We start from the raw sequence: 20341 nt of genomic DNA on the forward strand, positions 1-20341 counted from the left end.
TGCAAAAATATCAAAAAGAATTTAGAAATTGGTTAAAAATATATTTAAAATTAGCAAAAATTACACAATCGTGATTAAAAAATGTAAAGAAAGAGAGTGAATAGATAAGAGGGAAATCAGTGGATTCTGAGGAAGGTGGAATAGGTGGGGAGAGCAGAATAAAGAGAGAGTGGTGAAGAAGGTCATACAAAAGCCAGCTTGAACAAGTGAGTCTTCAGCTGCTTTTTAAAGCTGACTTTCAGGAGACCCATCAGCGCAGCAGGATCAGGACGTCCAGACCCACAAACTGGAGCTCCAGGCAGCAGGCAGCATCAGCATCAGGCAGCGAAGCATAGAGGTCCCCCAGGTAGCAAAGACCAATGGCGAAGCTCAGGAGAGGAGAGGATTAGACACAAGCACGTGAGGGTAGACACACGAAGATCGAGTCTAATGCAAATCAAAGAAACAAAAATAAACCTGGCACTGTGAGTACCTGCATGTACTATGTGTAGGAATTATGTGAGTTGATCCCCAGCTTTAAAGTCCTTGGGGAGAAATGCATTCAAAACAGAGTCTAGCTCTGTAAAAAGACCAAGTCAGGCAGGATTAACGGTTAACGTCTAACAACTTCTAACAAGTCCAAAATGGGCAAAGACTACGACTTAGCAGTAGCTTCAACTAATACAAACTAGTACACCGGCGCAGGAGGATCGCAGACTAGTTCTGGACCTCCTCGAATGAAAGCTGGCATTAGGGCTGCAACAAACGATTATTTGGATAATCGATTAATCGGATGGGGTCTCGACACGATTAATCGATTAATCGGATTACATAGGGACATTTTTAAAAACTGCTAGGGAAACGTTATTTTTCTCCTTCCCTCACTTTATTAAACACAACATTATTAGAAAACAGTTCAATAGCAGAAAAACAACATGCCATCACCTAAATTGTCTTATAAGGTGTATAGACAGAGACCCTAAGCTACACCTATCTGTGACCTAAAATGCTTGGTCCAAGTTAAACAGCTTAAAGAGCAAGTCAACCCCTACCAGAGTCCAACTCCACTCCCGCTTCATGTTTGAAAAATGCAACACATGCTGTTGCCTGGCAGACCGAGAGGGCGGAGCCGCTAACAAATACACACACACTCAGGGTCACAACAGCATTGTGACATCATAATGTACCAGTTTACATCATAGCATACTTCTTAGCCAATAGCGGTGGCAGATTTAAATTAAAATACAGTGCAGAGTTTTTACCTGACAACGGCACAACACTGCCAGTTTTAGGCAGAATATTTAAATTTTAACTAAGATGCACTGAAGTGCCAAATTATTGACGACACGTGTCTGCAGCATGATTAGACACTCGTTTATTTAGTCTATCAGCAAAAAAAAAGTATTTGGGGGTGACTTGCTCTTTAAGGGCAATTCTCATCTGTTTTGTTTGAGCTCATCTGTAGATATTTATTATAATTGGGGATGTCAAACAACTAATTTTTAAATGTAATTAAACATAGGCTGTGAATTAATCAAAATTAATCACTATTTCCAAAAATGACTGAAAAATACCAAATAAAACAAAAGTAAATGAATGCCATCCTCCTTGTGATGATGCCCTGGGCAACTGCCATAAAGTCACATCAAGAAATGCTGCTGATCATTCCAATGATCCCAAATAGACTCACATTAGGCCACATGAAAGCAACTGAACCCAAAAATATATTAACCAGTATATAACTGCACTCTCACAACACGCCTGCAGCAACAGTTAGGACTCCTCCCTCCCTTTTAAAAGCGTTTTCGCTTCTGAGGACATTGTGGTTGTAAAGCCACAAGTTAGTAGTCTGGCCCCGGTGTGATCAACCAGTTTCTGCGGGAATGTGACGGCGGAACCGGTTCGCAGCGGCGCGAGTCGTCGACCCCCCCCCCCCCCCCGCATATCTAATAGCGTCGCGCTTACAATTTTAAAGACTTTTTTTTTACGAGCTTAGGGCATGTCTAGCCTGTGTAATAATCCGGAGCTTGGGTGAATCACTTTTGAAAAGTTTTTAACTTACCCGGACACCGAGCTCTCTCCTTCCTCGCTGATGATTCTGACATGCTTGCGTTTAAGACGCTGCATCATCACCGTAGTATCCCCATGCCATGCTAAGTCTGACCTACAAACGTTGCATGTCTTCGCCTGATTTAACTGAAAATGCTCCCAAACTTTAGAAGTTTTTACTTTTTGGGGGTCTCGCTGCTTCTGCCATGTTCCTCTTACAAACACCTGCTGGCTCTCCACCGGTCTGCGCGCAACGGCGGGCGGGAGGGGAGGGGGCTTTTGGAAGAGTTGCGCAACACAACGAATCGATGACGCAATTCGTTGCCAACGCTTTTAGTAATCGATTTTCATCGAATTTATCGATTCGTTGTTGCAGCCCTAGCTGGCATCTCCTTTTGTAGTCTTCCCAGGTCTGCGTGATGACTGATTCAGTTCAGCTGCTCTCTCCAATGTGCTGAAATGGAGCAGGGAGAGTAAGCTGCTCCGAAACTGTCCCTGGTGCTGAATCTTCAGTAGGGATGAGGCCAGAGCGCAGATGAAACATGACGATGAGGACCGACGGGACGAGGGTCGTCACAACTTGATGAAACAGAATGCTACCGTAGTCATTCTTCCCCTCTGCAGTAAGGGTGTAGAACTCCTCAGTTTAACTGGTCCTAGCATTATCCTGGTACACAATAACTTATATGCAGTATTCAGCATGTGTTCAATTCTCGTGCAATAGAGGTGGGAATTGATACGTTTTTATCAATATCAATGGCATTGTCCATTCTTGACTGATCCAATTCCCTTATCGATTCCAGAGTATTTAAACAGATGGCAACAAACTAATGGCACACAGCCTCCTGCATTATAGCTGTCAGTTTCTTCATAATAAATAATCAGTTGTACCTGTATCAGTTGGAAATATCTTTCCTAATGTTCTCCTTCATGCTCCCTGTGGAGGCAGAGTCATCTTCTTGTGTGGTGCACAGTTGCTGTAGCTTTTGTAGAGTGGGAAACATCTCACCACTGGTTAGACATTTGTCCCTGGACTCTGCTAGTGTGGAGGAAGTGTAAATCTCAGCTGAAGACTCACTTGTACAAACTGGCTTTTGGACAATGACTCTTTTATTGTGTTTTTACTGACTGTTCTTATCTGTATTGTGATGTTGTTTTATGATAGTTTTGTGTAGCACTTTGGTCGGCTCACATGTCGTTTTGAAATGCGTTATAGAAATAAAGGTGGTATGGTATGGTATGGGGTATATATGAGGTAAATGACGCTAACATGATAGGTAGTGTTAGTTAATTAGTTACCTGCAGTATTACCAGGAGAGGATGTGCAGTCGTCACCGCTGCTGCTGCTGCGTGTCATAAAGCTGCTAATTCACTAGTCCAGAGCGGGTCAAAACACGTCAATAACTTTAAGTTATCGCGTATTTTGTGCTTTAAGGCTTTTGAATATTCGCAATGCTTCCTCTACTTTGCAATTATTGCAAGTTACCTTGTTGCCATGCTGTCTTGTCAAATATAACCAAAATTTTGAGCGTTTGTGCCGCTTAGACGCCATGTTTCCTGCTTCCATAAGCTACGCAACGTGCACAGTGACGTAATTTGTGCTGACTGGAATTGATTCACACCCTGATGGGGATGAGCTACGATGTAGCCACAGCTGTCCTGGGGCGCACTGACAGAAGTATGGTGTTCTTGGGTGCAACTCAGCATTCTTTCTCCTTCAAACAGCACACACAGTTTTGTTTTGGTTTCATCTCACCATATGACATTCTCGCAATTCTCTCCTGGATCATCCAAAAACTGGAGATTATTGGTGGTCTTCCACTTTCTAATAATTGCTCCCACAGTTTATTTCTTCACACCAAGCTGCTTACCTATAGAAGACTCAGGCTTCCCAGCCTGGTGCAGGTTTACTATCTTGTTTCTGGTGTCCTTTGGCAGCTCTTTGGTCTTGACCATAGTGGAGTTTGGAGTGTGACTGTTTGAGGTTGTGGACCTTTGTACTAATAACCAGTTCCTAATATTAGTGTCTATCAGCTATCACCAGCTGGCTAGAAGATAACTTCCTTCAATTAAACTCTGAAAATATGGGTTAGTGTTAGTGAGGGTTGAAAAAAGCAAACTTCTGTGCAGGCAGTAGAGTGTTGCAACACAATTCATGCTAGGACAACAGAGTGCACCGCTATTCTGTAGTGTCCTGCCACCATAGCACTCGTTCGTGTATCCGGTCCACTATAGTGTATTTACTAATGTGTTTATATATGTCAGAGACTTTATAACACGGACAGGTTTGTCCTCCACCTCTTGATGTGGTCACCACTTCGAAACCCACGTTTCCCGTCGTTTCCATCCATGCTTGCTTTGTATTTTGAATTCCTTCGGTCACGGGTGAATAAACGTTCTTTTTTTTGGGGGGGACTTTTTCTGCGTTCTTCAATCTGTTCTGGGTCTGCCGCTAACTATCTTTTTACTTTTTAACAGGGCAACTGCAGTGCTGCTGACAAATTTACAGGAAATGGTGTCCTGACCAATCACAAGCTTGCGGTCTCTGTCACTTTCAACTGATGTTTAAAATTTTGGGCATGTCTCCATCCCCCTGTCTTTTATCGGAGAGCCCTTGCGTCGACGCATAATGGCGTTGCGTGTCTCCGCACCGATGCAGATGTGTAAATCAGGCTTCAGACTTGATGAATTTGGGTGTTTTTGATTAATCAACGTCTCTACAAGGCCACGGAAAAACGCTGGTCCTAAACTGTTTTTATTATTTGACAAATATCTCCAAACTGCAAAGGTTGGTGTCAAAACAATAGTTTATTTTACTTATTTATTCTTCATTGAACCAGGAAGGTTGCATTGAGATTAAACCTTTCATGCGTAATGGTCACTACAGTGGACAGCTAGTCAAAGTTGTTGCCTTTACTTTTGCTATTAAGCACGGCTGTTAGACTCTAGTAAGTCAAGCCAACATATTTCATGTTCAGAAGGCACGCTGTCCGCTGAGGTGGACATGTAATAAATTATTTGTGAAAGCCTTATGCTCCAATCCGAGCCCTCAGGTCCACCCACCAGAACCTTCTAGAAGTTCCAAAGACCAGATATAAAAGTGGAGGTGATCGCTCCTTCCAGACTTTGGAATGATCTTCCTTTATCCTTAAGTAGCGTTGACAGTCTCAACACTTTTATAAAACAGCTGAAGACCCTTTTATTTAAATCTGTTGTTTCCTTCATCTGAAAGACTGTTTCATTATATTTCATTTGTTTAATTATATTTGAGCTTTTATTGATTTTTACAGTTTTCTTTGTTTGATTAGTGCCATATAAATGAAGACACACACACACACACACACACACACACACACACACACACACACACACACACACACACACACACACACACACACACACACACACACACACACACACACACACACAAATGCCAGAAGTCTTTACCTTCTCATGTTCTTTTCTTAATGTCCTGTATTTGTTTTGTGTGTTTTTAACTGAAAAAATGCTCCATACATTATTTTGTTATGTGAAATCTGGTTAATTTAGCAATTTTAGTTCAAAGAAAATGGAAGTATTTTGTGATTCTTCAAGAAAATGACTCATAATGTGACGAGTTTATCTTTAAGGGTAAAAAAGCCAATTACAGGTCATTTAACTCGTTCTGTCCCTGTCCTGCACGACTCTCACACTCCTGCTCTCTTCCTCAGAGCGGCGAACCATGGGATCAGTCTGGACGAAATTCCTGTTGAGAGACGACAAAAGTTTTTAGATCGACAAAAGACGATGAAGAAATGATACCACACACACATGTTTGTATTTCTATCTTAGTGAGGACCATGGATTGACTTCCATTAATTTTTGTGGCTGTATTATGCTTTACCCTAACCATAACCATAACCAGTGCTGATCTACTGCTAACCCCAATCTTAACTAAAACTTAATTCACTCCATAGCTCTAAAACCAACTGATAAGCTTCTAAAAAGTCATGATCAGAAAAATGTCCTCACTAAGAAAAATGTCCTCACTTAAAAAAATGTCCTCACTAAGAAACATGTCCTCACTTTGTGGGGAAAATAGTGGAAAGGGTCCTCAGTATGTAGTAAGTACAAGAAAACACTCACACGAAGTTTATGTACATGGATGAAATCATACTTGTAGTTGTAGTATAATGTGTTTGTACTAGTTTTTTGTGATTTTATGCTCTACATAGGATATGTCATGTTAGTGCCACCTACTGGTGGCACTGAGTGCTGCACTATGAGGTGTGGAAATTAAAATGTGAATAAGATCAACAAACATGATGGACTGCAGATACCCCTAAATGCTTGGTCCAAACACACACATAGTCAGCTTTTGTGTTTATTTAAGTATTATTAGTCTGATTTAACTGTAAGTTTGATGTTTATTAATTATCTGTAAAAATGTTGATTTTGAGCAGCTAAATAAATGATTCTTTTTGATTTCTAGTCATTTTTCAACTGATCATTTGAACACTTAAAATGGGCTGAGAAGATAAAGCTTTTCCCACATAGAGACTGATTTTCACCTGTTGCCATGTTTCTTTTCATTTTGCATTATTGTTTTTTTTTATTTTACTTTTTCATGAAACAAACTATAGTGTAACATTTGTAAGTGATTACTTAGTAAATTATCAATAGAATATAAAGTTATTCAATTAAATGTAATACTCCATAAAGAAATGGATTATCAATATTATCGAACCTTTAATATTGGATTGATGATGAAACTAGGTACTTTGGTTAATCCAGGGAAACAACACTTTATAATAATTTGACACAGAGACAAACTCATAGTTTATAAAATCTATTTATTACTATATTAATGATGATGATTATAAATGGTGACTGTGATATTAAATGAGACAATGAATGAACTCTGAAGAAACATGGCCTGGTGTGAGTTTTCTACGTGACTCAGAAACCAGGGGCACCTCCAGAAATTTTTGATGGGGTGGCGAGACAGGGCCAAATAAATTTTTGGGGTGGCTCACCAAATTGGTCCTTGTGGTAACTCAGGGAGAGTTTAGCCTGTGGCGATATATTGCATTGCTTCTTTATTCATTTTTATTAAAAAATCATACCGTATGTATCTAAAATATTTAACTTAAATTTTACAAACAAAGATTTCAGAAAAATAGACTTCAGTTACTTAAAATGCTATTTAAATTTTTATTTTAAAATGTATTTTTTTAAGTTTAATTCACCTGTTACTGTGTTCACAAAAAACTATGGAGATGAAAGCTTTTTAAAATGGTGAGCAGCAGAAACATACAGTATGTATTATTTAAAATTCTGATTATTTCTTTACTCATGAATTGTATTATTTTTATTTATTTTTACAATTATGTCTTAAATAAACAAGATCAATTAATGGTTTGACAGAAAATTAATAGATTTATTAACACTGGCTTTTCCTAGGGTGGTCAGCAATTTTCTTGGGGTGGCCATGGCCACCCCTGGACACCCCTTGTGGGCAGCATTGCAAGAAAGGTGTGATGTCTGGGTTTCTAAAATGAATGTGGCTGTTGGATGTAATTTAACAAGTTATCAGATTAATAACAACTACTCTGACACCGTTGTTTAGTCTACACTCCCTGGATCATGGAAGCTCCGGAGATCTGGTCTGCAGGTGAAGCCGTCTCTCAGAGCGAGTGAGTGTACTTCTGATGTATCTGAAGGTCGTAGACACCCTCTGCAGACGCACGACTGGTCAGAAAATACTTCCCAGGTGGCTTCTGGTGGACGGTTTCATGTCTGATGGGTGGGTGGTGGGTTGAGTAAACGGATTGATTTAAAAAAGGATGGTTCATATGCTGCTAAAATTATTCTACTGAATAATCTGGTTTAATCTCCATAGGATGGTCATTTAGCATGAGCTGTGAGCTATTGATGAACTCGGAATTCTGGTTGAAGTGGGGAACGTAGGAAGTTATTCACTTTTAATGAAATGGTTGTTTTTACATCTTTGACCAACCAGATGTCATAAACCTGTCAAGGTGTTCACCACGACCCTCAAACACTCAGAAGAGCCTGGTTCCACTTAATGTGGAGTAAATCTGTTAAAATACTGATACTAATATGAATGTAACTGATAATTAATCATTATTAAATCATCAGGTAGACTCATTTAGTGTATTTAAGATCTGAAATAAGTCATGAAATAATAAACATGTTGATTCATAATGACATCACTTCAGATAGAACGTCCACTGTAGAAAACACAGATTATGACCGTAAATCTGTAGACTGAAATAAATCATTTTATGAGACCAAATAAGAAGGACTTTATCAAAAGAATAAAGTCTCGTCTCCTGGACCTTGGAGCTGCAGCTTCTAGTGAATAGTGGCGGAAAAGAAGTCAGGCGATGGAATTGTTTTGACCGTCTTCCCAAACAACAAGGTTAGAAGCTAACGCTAACCCAAACAGCAAGTTTAGAAGCTAACCCTTACCCTAACCAGACAGGTTAGACGCTAACCCTAACCAGACAGGTTAGAGGCTAACCCTAACCAGACAGGTTAGAGGCTAACCCTAACCAGACAGGTTAGAAGCTTACGTTATTTTTAACACCATTTTAACAGCTATAAGGATTTCAAAACAGGAGGAGGATGAAGTGGGACACGCTGACAGGTGAGGCTGCAGGCACCACCTGTCCCTCCATTCGCCACCAGCAGGTAAGGAGGGGATGTGCTTTGCCCAAGGGCACAACAACTGTTAGACAGGCGCTGACACAGTAGCGTGGGCACAGTTGGGGTTTGGTGGGGCTGGATGGCGTGGGTTCGGTCTCTAACGGGCAGTGTAGTGCTCACATATAAATCCGAAGGACTTCTCAGAAATGCGGAAGTCCCCGAGCCTGTGGGCGGAGTTTAATACGCGTGGGAAAGTCTGCGGCGTCCTCCATTATAAGATAAACAAAGGCAGACATGAGCTGTGTTGCTTTTGGAGACTCTGAACCACACACACACACACACACACACACACACACACACACACACACACACACACACACACACACACACACACACACACACACACACACACACACACACACACACACACACACACAGCTCACTCTCCTCTCCCGTTGCCACTGATCAGCAGCTCCAGGACAGCAGCTCTGTGCTGCAGACAGAAGTTTACTCAACAGCATCCAGCGTGAAAACAGCGCATGTGGTAAATAAATCTTGGAAGTCAACAGCAACCTCCTGAAATCTTGTTTAAAATTTTATATCATGATTTAGACCAGGGGTCACTAACCTTTGTAATGCTGAGAGCTTCTTCATGGGTACTGAGCCATTTAATGGGCTACCAGGTTGATTAAATCCTGACCTTTGAACTGGAATAGATCAGAGTTAAACAATAAATAAATAATATATATGCATAATAAACATATTTTAATGTTTTTAAAGAGATTTGTTGTTTTGAAATCTATAATAATGCATTTGTGATTTTAAAATGGCAGCAGACGTTCAGACTTGTGCCATGTGGACAAATGGCCTGAGGGCCCACCGCTGATTTAGATTAGCATGAAAAAATGATTGTGAGGATTTTTCCACGACTCAGATCTACTTCACACACGTGTGTCACGTGACTTAAGTTTAAGGGTGCCGCTTGGTCTGCTGTGATCCACCTGCTGAAACACACCTGAGAGGCAGCAGGTGGCCGATGCTTTAAATCCTAATAAGAGGATCAGGCTGAGCATATGGATTGGTACAGTCTGAGGAAACACCTGCGTCAACTCAGAACCACAAAGCACCACCGACCTATGGACCAGAATACAGTAAGTACATGCACCCCTGATCCAGATCAGAACCCCTGATCCACCCCCTTCAAGGCTGGCTGCAGATTGAGGGGTCAGGACTTCTGGACACTGGTTTGGGTGTCTATGGTCCAGTCTGGGCCGGTTGTGCAAAAGTTGTGTGTGTGTGTGTGTGTGTGTGTGTGTGTGTGTGTGTGTGTGTGTGTGTGTGTGTGTGTGTGTGTGTGTGTGTGTGTGTGTGTGTGTAGGCCTGATGGATCCAGACGACCAGTCTCCTCTGAGGCGCTTTGTTGTGGCAAAGCAGTCCATCACCTCCATCTTCGATCAGCTGCTGGACTTGGTAAAGGATGGCTCCGCCTTTGTGGATGGTCAGAACCAGTAGGACCCAGAACCAGAACCGAGCTGAGTCTGGGTTGATGTTAACCCACTTGTTTGTGTGTTTGTTTGATTCAGAGGTGTGGCGCTGTGACGATCTGGGTCCGGTCGCCCTGGAGGAGCACAGTCTGGAGCTGCAGAGCTGCTCCACCAGGATCTCCAACATCAGGGAGGTTCTGCTCAGGAGACACATGAAAGTGGCCTTCTTCGGCAGGTGAGAGGAGACCAGACTAAACCGGTTCTGTTCATCTGTTCAATCATGACCGCACTTTAGCTAATGCCTTGAGTTAGGAGACTTTTCCTTCCTAAGAGGTCAAAGGTCATAACCATTCATCAGGATACCAGAAACAAACCTGGATCAAAAACCAGTCCATCAGAAGTTCTGGAGACCTCATCTGTTCCCATCTTTAGGATGTGATGTTTGCTTTTTCTGACCAGGACCAGTAACGGGAAGAGCACCGTGATCAACGCCATGCTTCACGACCGGGTTTTGCCCAGCGGGATCGGACACACCACCAACTGCTTCCTGAGCGTGGCGGGGACGGATGAGGATGAAGCCTTCCTGACCACTACAGAATCCAGAGAAAGGCGGAGCCTCGCTGTGGGCTGGCAGCATTTACCTGTGCAGGTGAGTCTGCTGCTGCACTCTAACTCTGCCTCCTTTCTCTCCAGACGGTCAACCAGCTGGCTCATGCACTTCACATGGACCCCACACTGGACTCTGGAAGTTTGGTCCAGGTGTTCTGGCCCAAAAGTCACTGTGCCCTGCTGAGGAACGACCTGGTTCTGATGGACAGGTAACATCCCATCATGCAACTGTCTGCAGCAGTTTCTGCTTTAGAATGACTGATCCTGTTTGGTTTTGCTCCCTCCCTGGTAACCCCGTCACCACCACCCCAAGCAGCCCGGGCACTGATGTCACTCTGGAGCTGGACGTTTGGATTGGTCGGTTCTGTTTGGACGCAGACGTCTTTGTTCTAGTGGGGAACGCAGAATCAACGCTGATGAACACAGTAATGAATCAGTTCTGTTCCGTCTCTTGATCTTTATCAGGTTCTTTATCGGGTTCTCCAATAGTGGAGATAAAGGGCATCCTTGACGGGTCAACCTTTCTAGTGAAATATAATCAGATACATGATTTAGACTTATTGATGCCCGAATAACACAAGTATTCTAGCTTGGTGGGGTTTAGTCTTCACCAGATATCTATTAAATTCAAATCTATTATATATTGCTGTAAAAGTTTTCTGGATTTAGTTTTATAGACATCTGATTGCGTATACCGATCTAGTAGAGGATTTAGTGTACAATTGAAGTCTCCCCCAATAATATATGTGCCTCGTAGCGAAGACAAGGTGAAGAACAGATCCTCAAAAAATTTTGGGTCGTCTTCATTTGGGCCATATACGCTAACTAGATTCAATACGAGAGAAAGGATATTACCCTGTATAATCACATATCGCCCTTTAGGGTCTTGAATAGTATTAGTAACTTGGAGGGGTGTTGTCCTGTGAATAGGTATTAGTACCCCCCAGCATAGTTGCGTGTATAACCTGGCGGGACCACCTGCGCCATATTTTCTGAATCTCTGAGATCGTCATATGAATTTCTTGAAGAAAAACAATTTTGCAGTGTAAGTCTTTAAGTCTGTTCATTACCTGTTTTAATTTAGTCAGCTTATTAAGTACCCTGACATTCCAGCTTGTTAATCTTAATTCAGGCGTCCCTGATTTCTCCATAAAATTTCAAAGGTGACCATGCTAGGTGTGGCAAAAAATAAAACCCTAAAATAAAATTAACAGAACAGAACATGCAAACAAACATCCCTGAACTTTTGAACACCATTTCCCCTCCCCTTATTCAACTAAGTGTGATGGGGGCAAATACCAATCCACTCTAAGGTGGAGTGGCTGAACTATGAGAGCCCTCCTCCACCAACTCTCACTCCCCCAACCTTGCATCACAAAAATAAAAGCTATGTATCATATCCCAGTCTTAATAAGATCAATGTTACTGAAGGCAATCGAGTAGTAAATGAAAAACATAAAAGCATAACTTCAGTTGTCCATCAACGATGCCGGTTATAACGAGTATTCATATGAATAAAACAATGTCAACATATACCTGACATATTACTCATAACGAGCCTCCTGGGTTATTCGCATCTTTGCGACATAAGGCACAGTCATTCCGAAGCGGCTCTGGTCTGGAGGAAGTCTTCAGCTTCTTTTGGTGTAGAAAACAAAACAACTTCCTGTTGAAGAGGATCCGCATCTTACAGGGGTGTACCTGGAATCCATGGAAGGACTCCTCTTCAATAAACTTCTTGACAATATTGAACTGATACTGTGCTTTCATAGTTTCCACTGAGAGATCTTGTGCGAAGAACATCTTGCTGCCCTTGTGGGCGATGGTACATTGTTTAGAAGTGCGGAACACAAACTCACGGTCTTGAAACTTCAGGAATCTTATGATGACTGCTCTGTTCTGGCCGGGTTTTGGTTTGGTTATAGTACGGTGTGCTCCCGCCAATGTGAAAGTCTTATCCGCACCCAGGCCTAGCCAGTGCGGCATCATGTTTTCAATATATCTGTGTAGGGGCCCGCCATCTTCGGCGCCTTCGGGGACTCCTACGAGTCGCAAATTCTTTCTACGCCCGCGGTTCTCTAACTCCTCTGCCTTTGATTCCAAGAAGGCCATTCATTTTGTGGCGTCAGCCAGTTCCATCGTCGCTTTTTCCAAGCTGTCCTCCGTAGTCGATATGCGGCCTTCAGCCTCTGTCAGCCGCTGCGCATTTGATGTGATGTTATGCTGGACATCCGTCAAACCACGTTCCATGCCAGAGATAGAGTTGCCCAGCTCACTTATGTGGGTTTCGATTACATCTAGCTTACTTGCGAAGCTGTCAATATTACTCAGCTTACTTCCAAAGTCCGAGCGGAGAGACCGTATCTCTTTTAGCACGGAAGCTAAGTTTACCATGCTATTTGTAGTAGCTTCCTCCGGTAGCTCAGTTGATGTAGAGCTGCTTTTCATACTTTGATAGCCGCTCACACTGGTAGAAAGGTCACAGTCTTTAAGCATGGTTTGTTTGGCCATCTCGCAAACCCAACTGAATGACTAGGATAATTTAAAGAAAATAGCAAAGCTGAATGGAGCAATAATAGTAAGCTGCCATCTCAGTTCATGGCTCCACAGCGCTATGTCAGGTTCTGTAGCACGTTCTTTAACAGGTTCTGTAGCATGTTCTTTATTGGGTTCGGTAGCATGTTCTTTATCAGGTTCTTCAATGGGCTCTATAGCATGTTCTTTATCGGGTTCTGTAGCATGTTCTTTATCAGGTTCTTCAATGAGTTCTGTAGCATGTTCTTTATAAGGTTCTGTAGCATGTTCTTTATAGGGTTCTTTAATGGGTTCTTTATCTGGTTCTTTATCGGGTTCTTTAATGGGTTCTTTATCTGGTTTTTAACGGGTTCTGTAGCAGGTTCTTAATCAGGTTCTTTAGCATGTTCTTTATCAGGTTCTTTAACAGGTTCCGTAGCATGTTCTTTATTGGGTTCTTTAACATGTTCTTTATCAGGTTCTTTAACAGTTTCTGTAGCATGTTCTTTTTTGGGTTCTGAAGCATGTTCCTTATCGGGTTCTTTAATGGGTCCTTTATCTGGTTCTTTAGCGAGTTCTGTAGCAGGTTCTTTAGCATTTCTTTATCTGGTTCTGTAGCATGCTCTTTAGCATGGTCTTTTGCGGGTTCTGTAGCATGTTCTTTATCAGATTCTTTAATGGGCATTGTAGCATGTTCTTTATCAGGTTCTGTAGCAGGTTCTTTATCAGGTTCTTTAAAATGTTCTGTAGCATGTTCTTTATCAGGTTCTGTAGCAGGTTCTTTATCAGGTTCTTTAACATGTTCTGTAGCATGTTCTTTTCTGAGTTCTGAAGCATATTCCTTATCGTGTTCTTTAAAGGGTTCTTTATATGGTTCTTTATCTGGTTCTTTATCAGATTCTGTAGCTAGTTCTTTATCAGGTTATTTAACAGGTTCCGTAGCATGTTCTTTATTGGGTTCTGTAACATGTTCTTTATCAGGTTCTTTAACAGGTTCTGTAGCATGTTATTTTATGGGTTCTGAAGCATGTTCCTTATCGGGTTCTTTAATGGGTCCTTTATCTGGTTCTTTAGCGAGTTCTGTAGCAGGTTCTTTAGCATTTCTTTATCTGGTTCTGTAGCATGCTCTTTAGCATGGTCTTTTGCGGGTTCTGTAGCATGTTCTTTATCAGGTTCTTTAATGGGCTTTGTAGCATGTTCTTTATCAGGTTCTTTAACATGTTCTGTAGCTTGTTCTTTTTTGAGTTCTGAAGCATGTTCCTTATCGTTTTCTTCAATGGGTTCTTTATATGGTTCTTTATCGGGTTCTTTATCAGGTTATGTAGCGAGTTCTTTATCAGGTTCTCTATCAGGTTCTGTATCATGTTCTTTATTAGGTTGTTTAACTGGTTCTGTAGCATGTTCTTTACTGGGTTTTGTAGCATGTTCTTTATCAGGTTCTTTAATGGGTTTTTTATCGGGTTGTTTAATGGGTTCTTTATCTGGTTCTTTGTGGGGTTCTGTAGCAGGTTCTTAATCTGGTTCTTTATTAGGTTCTGTGGCATGTTCTTTATCAGGTTCTTTATCAGGTTCTGTAGCATGCTTTTTATCGGGATCTTTAATGGGTTCTTTATCTGGTTCTTTAGCAGGATCTGTAGCAGGTTCTTAATCAGGTTCTTTAATGGGCCCTATAGCATGTTCTTTAACAGGTTCTTTAACAGGTTCTGTAGCAGGTTTTTATCGGGTTCTGTAGCCTGTTCTTTATCGGGTTCTTTTCAGGCTCTGTAGCATGTTTTTTGCAGGTACCTTAATAAATTATATAGAGGGTTCTGTAGCAGGTTATTTTTCAGGTTCAGTAGCATGTTCTATATCGGGTTCTTTTTCTGGTTCTGTAGCATGTTCTTTATCAGGTTCTTTAGCAGGTTCTTTAACAGGCTTTGTAGCAGGTTCTTTATCAGGTTCTTTAGCATGTTCTTTAATGAGCTTTGTATCATGTTGTTTATCGGGTTCTGTAGCATGTTCTTTATTGGGTTCTTTAATAGGTCCTTCACCAGGTTATTTATCGGGTTCTGTGTCAGGTTCTGTAGCATGTTCTTTATCAGGTTATTTAACAGGTTCTGTAGCATGTTCTTTATTGGGTTCTTTAATGGGTTCTTTATCTGGTTCTTTTTGGGGTTCTGTAGGATGTTCTTTATCAGGTTCTGTATTATGTTCTTTAATGGGTTCTTTATCTGGTTCTTTAATGGGTTCTTTATTAATTTATCAAAGAAACTCTATTAATCCCAGAGGGAAATTAGAGTTTCAGTACACACAATTCAGAGATCAGACATACATGGGCAAGACACGTGACAAGAATTGGTGACTGTGGTCATTCGCAAGCCTGAGTCGCACTACCTTAATAGAGGTAATAGGGCTCACATGAAGATTGGTTCAGGTGGAGGGAAAAAAGGCACTTTAGAGTTTTCCTCCCACCAGGAGGGCAGCTTTGCTCTGCAAAAAATCACCTCAAAGATACATGCAACAGACTTCAGACAACACAGTATAAGTGTCCACTAGGTGGGGTGGTGGGTTGGGACTATCCCTACTTCAGTTCCTGCAGCCACGATAGAAGCAGCGCATGTCACCTCAGTGTGGATAGGGGGAGGAGCATTGAGGGTTGGAGGGCTGCAGTGACTCTGGAATATTTCAGTGGCCTTCCCGCAGTCCCGCCCAGGCTGGGAAAGGATACAGAGTTGAGTTTCCTTAGCAACAGCACATTCCACATATCTTCTGAGGGGGGAGATTTCGTTGGAGCCTTGCTGGCTCAAGGGCACCAGATTCCGATTAGAAATTGTTTTGAGGCCAGACAGAGATAATTTTCTCTCTGTCTTACAGTTTGTTGGTCCTCAACCTCTCAAAACCCCAATAATGGACATTAATCTATCCCAATCCGTGCTGATTTGTCCACTCTCTCCTTGATGGCATCCATCTTTTGTGCCAAAGAATGAATCTCCGCCAAAGTCCCAAGCTTATGATTCATCTCGACAATTATTTGAGTCTGTGAATTCACAGCGCGGTGCAAACCATCTCTGAGCTCCAGGATCAGGCTAATATTCCTCGACAGCTCGTTAATTTTCCGGTAAGCCAGGCAGCCTCCAAGGCCATTGAGCAGGAAACCTGACACCAACACCACGAATATCCACACATCTTCAGAGTCCTACACAGACAGCTGAGATAGACAGATCATGTTCCACTGTTTCCAGGAGTCCATGATGTGTCCAACTGGCTCTGTCCCGGTGGGGCATCCGGGACCCCTTCTCCCATTCTCATCGTTGAAAAAATTGTATCAATCGTGTTGAGAGACCAACTGACGAGATCCATTTAAGTGAATTTCAGTTTCCAGTTTCCAGAAAAATGCAGAAGCAGCCGTGCACCCAGCACACACAGACAGACAAAGGCCTTGAGGATAAGATATGGAGGAGAGGAGGAAAAAAAGCATCTGCACCCTCCAAGAGCCAGAAGAATAATATTTGGTTCTTTTTTGGGTTCTGAAGCATGTTCCTTATCGAGTTCTTTAATGGGTTCATTATCTGGTTCTTTGTGGCGTTCTTAAATGGGTTCTTTAATGGGTTATTTATCAGTTTCTGTAGCAGGTTCTTAATCAGGTTCTTTATCAGGTTCTGTAGCATGTTCTTTATCAGGTTCTTTAAAAGGCTCTGTAGCATGTTTTTATTGGGTTCTGTAGCATGTTATTTATCAGGATCTTTAATGGGTTTTTTATCGGGTTATTTAATGGGTTCTTTTTCTGGTTCTTTATCGAGATCTGTAGCATGTTCTTTAACTGGTTCTTTATCTGGTTCTGTAGCATGTTCTTTATCAGGTTCTTCAATGGGCTCTGTAGCATGTTCTTTATCGAGTTCTGTAGCATGTTCTTTATCAGGTTCTTCAATGGGCTCTGTAGCATGTTCTTTATCGGGTCCTGTAGCATGTTCTTTATCGGGTTCAGTAGCATGTTTTTTTATCAGGTTCTTTAATGGGTTCTGTTGCATGTTTTTTAAATTGGGTTGTCTAACATGTTCTTTGCGGTTTCCTGAATAAGTTGCATAGCGAGTTCTGTAGCAGGTTTTTAATCAGCTTCTGTAGCATGTTCTTTATCAGGTTCTTTATCTGGTTCTGTAGCATGTTCTTTAGCATGGTCTTTTGCGGGTTCTGTAGCATGTTCTTTATCAAGTTATTTAACAGGTTCTGTAGCATGTTCTTTATTGGGTTCTGTAACATGTTCTTTATCAGGTTATTTAATGGGTTCTTTATCTGGTTCTTTATCGGGATCTGTAACATGTTCTTTATCAGGTTCTTTATCTGGTTCTGTAGCATGTTCTTTATCAGGTTCTTAAATGGGCTCTGTAGCATGTTCTTTATCGGGTTCTGTAGCATGTTCTTTATAGGGTCCAGCATGTTTTTTTATCAGGTTCTTCAATGGGCTCTGTAGCATGTTTTTTTTATCGGGTTGTCTAACATGTTCTTTTGCGGGTTCCTGTATAAGTTACATAGCGAGTTCTGTAGCAGGTTCTTTATCTGGTTCTGTAGCATGTTCTTTAGCATGGTCTTTTGCAGGTTATGTAGCATGTTCTTTATCAGGTTTTTAAATGGGCTTTATAGCATGTTCTTTAATGGGCTTTGTAGCATGTTCTTTATCAAGTTCTTTATCAAGTTCTTTAACATGTTCTGTAGCATGTTTATTGGGTTCTGTAGCATGTTCTTTATAGGGTTCTTTAATGGGTCCTTTATCTGGTTCTTTATCAGGTTCTTTATCTGTTTTTTATCGGGATCTGTAGCAGGTTCTTTATCAGATTCTTTATCAGGTTCTGTAGCATGTTCTTTATCAGGTTATGTATCAGGTTCTGTAGCATGTTCTTTATCAAGTTATTTAACAGGTTCTGTAACATGTTCTTTATCAAGTTCTTTAACAGGTTCTGTAGCATGTTCTTTTTTGAGTTCTGAAGCATGTTCCTTATCGGGTTCTTTAATAGGTTCTTTATCTGGTTCTTTATCAGGTTCTTAAATGGGTTCTTTATTTAGTTCTTTATCAGGTTCTGTGGCAATTTCTTAATAAGGTTCTTTAACAGGTTCTGTAGCACGTTCTTTTTTGGGTTTGAAGCATATTCCTTATCGGGTTCTTGTCACGTGCGTGCCGGGCAGCGAGGAGGATCCAAGCGCAGGGAGCAAGAAGGCGAACAGGTGAGTCCGTTTAACACAGATTTATTGAAGACACATGCTGGACACTGAAACAATGACTCCACAAAGGACACAAAACAGACGGGGTTTAAATACAGAAGGACCGGGAGCTAAGGTGATTGGGAAACAAGAGGCAGGTGGGAGCAATTAACGGAGACACAGACAAAACCTAAGAGTAGACAGGACAGGACGTGACAGTTCTTTAATGGGTTCTTTATCTGGTTTTTTAGTGAGTTCTGTAGCAGGTTCTTTATCAGGTTCTGTAGCATGTTTTTTATTGGGTTCTTTTTTTGGTTCTGTAGCACATTCTTTAGCATGGTCTTTTGCGGGTTCTGTAGCATGTTCTTTATCAGGTTCTTTAATGGGCTTTGTAGCATGTTCTTTATCAGCCTCTGTAGCAGGTTCTTTCTCAGGTTCTTAACATGTTCTGTAGCATTTAATTGTTTGAGTTCTGAAGCGTGTTCCTTATCGTGTTCTTTAATGGGTTCTTCATCTGGTTCTTTATCGGGTCCTTTAATGGGTTCTCTATCTGGTTCTTCATCGGGTTCTCTATCAGGTTCTGTAGCATGTTCTTTATCAGGTTCTTTCACTGGTTATGTAGCATGTTCTTTATCAGGTTATTTAATGGGTTCTTTATCTGGTTCTTTATCGGGATCTGTAACATGTTCTTTATCAGGTTCTTTATCTGGTTCTGTAGCATGTTCTTTATCAGGTTCTTAAATGGGCTCTGTAGCATGTTCTTTATCGGGTTCTGTAGCATGTTCTTTATAGGGTCCAGCATGTTTTTTTATCAGGTTCTTCAATGGGCTCTGTAGCATGTTTTTTTTATCGGGTTGTCTAACATGTTCTTTTGCGGGTTCCTGTATAAGTTACATAGCGAGTTCTGTAGCAGGTTCTTTATCTGGTTCTGTAGCATGTTCTTTAGCATGGTCTTTTGCAGGTTATGTAGCATGTTCTTTATCAGGTTTTTAAATGGGCTTTATAGCATGTTCTTTAATGGGCTTTGTAGCATGTTCTTTATCAAGTTCTTTATCAAGTTCTTTAACATGTTCTGTAGCATGTTTATTGGGTTCTGTAGCATGTTCTTTATAGGGTTCTTTAATGGGTCCTTTATCTGGTTCTTTATCAGGTTCTTTATCTGTTTTTTTATCGGGATCTGTAGCAGGTTCTTTATCAGATTCTTTATCAGGTTCTGTAGCATGTTCTTTATCAGGTTATGTATCAGGTTCTGTAGCATGTTCTTTATCAAGTTATTTAACAGGTTCTGTAACATGTTCTTTATCAAGTTCTTTAACAGGTTCTGTAGCATGTTCTTTTTTGAGTTCTGAAGCATGTTCCTTATCGGGTTCTTTAATAGGTTCTTTATCTGGTTCTTTATCAGGTTCTTAAATGGGTTCTTTATTTAGTTCTTTATCAGGTTCTGTGGCAATTTCTTAATAAGGTTCTTTAACAGGTTCTGTAGCACGTTCTTTTTTGGGTTTGAAGCATATTCCTTATCGGGTTCTTGTCACGTGCGTGCCGGGCAGCGAGGAGGATCCAAGCGCAGGGAGCAAGAAGGCGAACAGGTGAGTCCGTTTAACACAGATTTATTGAAGACACATGCTGGACACTGAAACAATGACTCCACAAAGGACACAAAACAGACGGGGTTTAAATACAGAAGGACCGGGAGCTAAGGTGATTGGGAAACAAGAGGCAGGTGGGAGCAATTAACGGAGACACAGACAAAACCTAAGAGTAGACAGGACAGGACGTGACAGTTCTTTAATGGGTTCTTTATCTGGTTTTTTAGTGAGTTCTGTAGCAGGTTCTTTATCAGGTTCTGTAGCATGTTTTTTATTGGGTTCTTTTTTTGGTTCTGT

General features: G+C 41.2%; 1 protein-coding gene and 1 pseudogene across 1 annotated transcript in view; both read left to right on the plus strand.

The window, feature by feature from the left end:
• LOC107383747 (retinal guanylyl cyclase 2) overlaps positions 1-6498 on the plus strand; it is a 48356-nt gene extending 41858 nt beyond the window's left edge. The window contains exon 23 of the mRNA XM_070541504.1: positions 5739-6498. Coding sequence (XP_070397605.1) covers positions 5739-5826 — 88 coding nt within the window. The 3' untranslated portion in view covers positions 5827-6498. The remainder of the gene's footprint in view (positions 1-5738) is intronic.
• A 3474-nt stretch (positions 6499-9972) lies between these two features.
• LOC107383693 (mitofusin-1-like) overlaps positions 9973-20341 on the plus strand; it is a 45629-nt pseudogene continuing 35260 nt past the window's right edge.

The sequence above is a fragment of the Nothobranchius furzeri genome, chromosome 11 (assembly GCF_043380555.1).
Source record: "Nothobranchius furzeri strain GRZ-AD chromosome 11, NfurGRZ-RIMD1, whole genome shotgun sequence".
NCBI classification, from domain to species: Eukaryota; Metazoa; Chordata; class Actinopteri; order Cyprinodontiformes; family Nothobranchiidae; genus Nothobranchius; species Nothobranchius furzeri.